This window comes from Mytilus californianus, unplaced genomic scaffold (genome assembly GCF_021869535.1).
Source record: "Mytilus californianus isolate M0D057914Y unplaced genomic scaffold, xbMytCali1.0.p SCAF_2, whole genome shotgun sequence".
Taxonomy (NCBI): Eukaryota; Metazoa; Mollusca; class Bivalvia; order Mytilida; family Mytilidae; genus Mytilus; species Mytilus californianus.
The window spans coordinates 131,753,872-131,759,309 of NW_026262668.1; the positions used below are offsets into that span (position 1 = coordinate 131,753,872).

General features: G+C 32.5%; 1 protein-coding gene across 15 annotated transcripts in view; it reads right to left on the reverse strand.

Annotated features, from left to right (window-relative positions):
- LOC127731051 (dynein heavy chain domain-containing protein 1-like) overlaps positions 1 to 5,261 on the reverse strand; it is a 143,388-nt gene extending 138,127 nt beyond the window's left edge. For all 15 annotated transcript variants that reach the window (XM_052239851.1, XM_052239839.1, XM_052239835.1 and 12 more), the window contains exons 1-4: positions 5,170 to 5,261; positions 2,603 to 2,776; positions 1,916 to 2,017; positions 452 to 539 (exon numbers count right to left, since the gene is read on the reverse strand). In XM_052239851.1, the coding sequence (XP_052095811.1) occupies positions 452 to 539; positions 1,916 to 2,017; positions 2,603 to 2,760 (348 nt within the window). In that variant the 5' untranslated portion in view covers positions 2,761 to 2,776; positions 5,170 to 5,261. The remainder of the gene's footprint in view (positions 1 to 451; positions 540 to 1,915; positions 2,018 to 2,602; positions 2,777 to 5,169) is intronic.
- Between the last annotated feature and the right edge of the window lie 177 nt (positions 5,262 to 5,438).

Consider the following 5,438-nt stretch of genomic DNA (forward strand, 5'->3'; position numbering starts at 1 on the left):
GTTCTTTCAATTCCCATTTCCTTATGACAATGGTATTAAATTGGTGCTTTTCTACATCTTAGTCCTTTCATCAAATTAACTTGTTACCTATGGATTCAGAACGCTGGCACTGTTGTACCATTATATTCTGCTCTACTTCATCATCGTTGTATTTAATTGTACGTTTTTCACTTCCGGATAAACTTTCATATTCTGCTTTGAAATTATACAGTAATGGTTGCTTGGACCAAAATTTATCTAATCTCATTGGCCAAAAAAAAAAAAAAACACAAAAAAAAAATATCAAGAAATGAATGAGGTGTAACCATAGCAGCATAATAATCTTTCACAGTCTCTCACTAATCACCATCAAGAATGATTTTCAATAAATCATACTGTGTTATGGAAATGATAGAAAGATTATGACTCCATTTATTTGTTATATCTACCAACCATATAAAATACAACTTACTTCTGTTTTAAGGTCAAACTTCTCCAGGTATACTTTATAAGGTTCTACTATTCCTAAAACTTCATGGAGATAAACCCAGGAATCTCGACTACAACAAAAAATATTGTATTAACACTGTGTTAATAATAAAACATGATTTCACACTAAAAATCGCTTGAAAACATATTTAAGAAAATACTATGTCATTTTAATTTTTTCTTATTAAAGTCATACTTAGTAGTAAAATTCAAAAGCAAATATACTTTCCTTGAAGTAATCACTTTGTGTATCTGTAAAGTCATAATCAATGCTAATGCTTCCTGTCCCTTTTTTACACATTAAAATCATTGTCAATAAAACGCTGACCTATTGGACAAGGGGTACCAGTACAATATACATATATATAGCAAAGCTTCCAAAACGGTCATATATGCCGGACATTTGTATAATGTCCGGTAAAAGTCCGGCTTGGAAAAGCATGAAACGGTCATCTACTTTTTAGTTTTCAAGACTTTCTTAAGAGACGGTCATTTTAACATAATTCGCGATCTTTTTGACCCAACATTTTGCCTTTAACAGCCACACATTTCCGGTCATAAAAGTGACATGATCATTAAGTACTATCAAAACAACCCCTACTTTAATACCTTCTCATTTTAATCAAGGCTAATTAGTTGTCGAACAGCTGAAATTTACCTGTTCAGGTGACAGGTAAACTATTTTGAACCGGACATTGATCGGTCTATTCAAAGTTATTTTCTTACATTTCAGCGGTTTGCATCTAATTAATTTAGTCGAAAAGATTTAAATTATCAGAAATACGTTTACAAATATGATTTGATGAAAAAATTAAAAAGTTGAAAATGAAAAATCATCATATAACCACGTTGTTTGAACCAGAGACATGTCTCTGTTTGAACTAGTACACGTGTGCGCATATGCGCAGGTGTGACATTTAATTATGCATCCTAATTTCTTCAAAAAATGCTTAAATTGTCATTGATACCTTTATCTCACGTTTATTTCGAATATATTCTAGAAAGAAATAACGTAGAAAGATTTCATACTTTGCAAACGTACACGGAATTTACGTATCCGTCTCTGATCCATGTTTTACCATTGTCAAGATAACATCCGGTATTACTTCAAAAAACGAAAGTAAAGTTTTTGACAACGTTAATTTGCACAAATAAAGAGTCTAAGGCAGATATAAGTACGCTGATGTTGCACACTTCGAATGATGCACTGCCAATTTAACAGTTTACGTCAGAACTTCAAATTTGAATCAAAGAAAGTTTAATATCGTTTTTTTTAATGTCAATCATTGGGATGGCCAACTCGGCAACTGATTACCATAATTGCCTTTTGTTTATTTTGTCTTAAGGGATTAAAATCGGGATAAAATATAAAATGTCCGGCTGGCTAAAAATAATTTTGGAAGCCCTGATATATAGGTCAGAGTTTTCAAGGTTGTATAAACATTACCTGTCTTGTTGTAAAGCAGTTATGAAAACTGCCACAAGATCTTTCTTTAACAATGAAACGTCTTCTTTCTTCACTTCATTAGCCTCCATACACTTGTTGATTCTAATAAAAAAAAATAAGTGCATAATACTCTAAGGCCGTTTCATATCTCAATTGTGACTCCAATTTTACAACAAAGACAAGATATAATGAAAATTTAAATAAGATTCTACATCTATCTGTAATCACATTTTTAAAAAGAAGTGAAAACAAGTGTTTCCAATCCCATGTAGCTTGGTCCTGGAATTATGAGAACCCCTATTATCCACTTACATGTATTTTGGTTTATTTTCATTAACTATTTACATGAACCTTAACATACTGGCCTAGGAATCAATAGGGATCTACCTCTCAGTATATGTGACCATATATCTTTATAACTTGTATTCCAATCACAAGTAAGGTTATAGTGTTAGGATCAGTTAACTCCTTTCCATTATAAATTTCTTTCTATTCTTAGTAACTATGACTTTGACCTTAGACGTTGTGACCTCAAAATCAATAGTGATCTTCTGCCCATTATATGTGACAATATATCAAATTAAGGTTGAAATCCAATTTAAAGTACTTTGTAACATAGAGTTTAATATTTTATGACTAGTTGTATAATGTTTGATTTAAAAAGAAACTTGATCTTTTCCAACAAACCTGTGCCTTGTTTCCAGTGCCCATTGTGATGCTTTCTGTCTAGGTGTGACTGATTGGGGACCATGCAGGGGTGCTATCAAGCTGCTTTGTCCTTCCCTCAAAGCAGGAAGAGAAGGGGTTGTCCCTTTTTCTAAGGACAAGTCCACCTTAGATGTCATGGCTACCTGTTAAGTCCTGCAAATAAAAAATAGTTATATATTAGTCACTAGTGGTATGCTAGAAACAATTAAGCATCATCATAAATACAAGTTTATGAAATTAATTTAAGAGAACAAAGTAAAAACCCATTTAATACTGTACTTACATGTAAGCAAAAACCCATTTTATACTGTACTTATTCATGTACTACCAGCATGTATTTCTAAGAAATTTTACAACAGGAGCTTCTGTTAATGCCTTCATATAAAGTATTCCAATCAGTTTTAAATCAGTAAGCTGTTTTGTTCATCTGGATTTATGCTATTCTTATACAATATAAAATTAAAATCAGTTGGAAATGGCTTGACTCCTTAGATCAGAACTAAGCACAAGTAAGCGTAACTCATTCATAAAAAGGAAAATTAAAATTGGTCTATATTTATATTTTGGCATGGGCAAGGTCGCAAGGTCATGTTTTTCTCAGACTGCTTCTGAGGTCTTTACACTAAATCTGTTGAAGGTGTACTGATTGACATTTAAGTCTGATTTATTTATTAGTTGAAATTGGACTTTTAACTAGCTGTCAGACACAGTAATGGTAAGTGCTTTTGTCTAGTGTCTTTTTGCTTTTTATTTATCTATGTGCTTATCTGTTGTGAAGTCTGGTCACCGTACATTTGTTCTCTTGTTAAATTTAGAGTTATCTTTGCTTTGTCAGCATCACTTTGTTTACACTTTGTTTGGGGCAAATTGTGGCCTACTACAGTGTAAGTTTGTTTATTTTAATTTTGAAACATCGTTTTTATGAAAACATTCAGTAGAATTTAAATTGTTCCATTAGTTGAATGATACATCGCAAGTTTAATTAATGCTGAAACTGGTAGGAATGCGAACATGAGGTCACTGACCTAGATAAAGCACACACTTTCTCACACATGTTATCGATCTTTATATTTACTTAATTACTACATGAAAATTGTTTTAAGTATACTTTCTTTCACGAATTTAGCTATTGCAGAGTATATCGGTCATGGGGAAATTATTGAAAATGTTTTATTAGAACACAACTCTGCAGAAAATTTAAATCTATGGAAAGCAGTTCGTGCCATTTCTTGCATGATTGTATTTTGTCATTGTAACGTTAAACAGTTATTTTTATATTCTAAAGTCATTCTTTTGTATCTTACAGCTTTTTACCACTAAGTCAATAAATATTGAATGGTTTAACTGTTGTCTTTATGGGGCAGAACATCTGTCGTTCCTATCTGAGAAATCCAGCTGTTTCGGACAGATTTTTGTTTACATTACATTCTTGTGTTGTTACACCACTCAAAGGAATTATAAATAGTAGAAAGGTCAATTTTGGTTTATATACTATGGCAATGAAAAATTTTCAACTACACGTTGGAAATTAAAATTCTCCATGGAGTGTTCATGAAACATCATAAAAAAGCATCTTATTTCCAGCAAATTTTTAACTTATACACCATGTTGCAATTTTACTGCTGATGATGGGGGTTATTAATGACCTTGACTGACTATAAAGCCCTCACACGGTCAGTGATTTTTCTGCCATTTCCTGACATCACAGATATTCCTGTAAAATTCTGACGTCACATAGGAAAAGCGATTGATGTAAAAATGTATGACGTCAATAGTTCAAGTGTTGTAGATTCCCAAATATCAAAAATGTTTATTTCACCAGAAGGAGCATAAAAAACACAAATTTGTATAGATTATATCCCATAGCCAAAAAGTAACATTGCAAACTCATATATATCACCAACGGATAAACTTGTACCAATGTTAACTCGTACCACTGCAAACTTGCACTATCAAAAAATTACAATATTCAAATGTTTAAATTGTTTTTGAAAATCTTTATAAATAATAGAAGAATGTGTCTGAGGATACAAGAACCCCCGCTCAAGCTTAAAAAGGGGCATAACTCTAGAACAGTAAATGACTCACTGTTCAAAATCGAACTTTGTCTGCGTGTTGTGGTTCTTAGCATTGTGTATGAGTTTCATTAAATTTGGATGAAGAAAACTTTATTTAACATCAACATTTTACGGGAAACTTTGGAATGTCCAGCTCTGGCAGACAAATAGCGATAAGGTGTATTCAGTGGATAGTACTCCACTAGATGCTTTCAAGCAGGGGGTACTGAGCTGCAGCATCCCTTATTCGCACCATCAGACTGTTTTGAACTTGTACCTCTGTTGTCACACCCAACATGGGCAATAGTGAGATAATACTCCACTAGAAGAACTGCACTGTATTGGAAGAAGATCCCCTACTAAACGTCTAAAGACTAAAGTGTCAATGGCAGGTGCTTGTCACTGTCAGATTTGAGAAAATTTACTCTACAATACACCAGAAATTATGTTTCATGTGGGGGTCATTTCATTTCATTAATTAATTCGTACCCAAACATAGAACAAGGTAAATCGGCCTATCAATATCGTCCTTGTTGTTAAATTTTCGCGTCTGTTGTCAGGTCGCCATGTTTAAATTTTTAATTTACAGGGTAGCACTGAATAATATTTTTTCGATATATGGTAGATTCGTTAAAATTTCTCTGAATGTATTGAAACGCATTAATTTAAGACATTAATTTCGTTATAATTTTTCTTAATTCTGAGTATTATTTCTAAATTTGATCCAATTAGACGCTGCGAAATAGCACTTCCTGTTT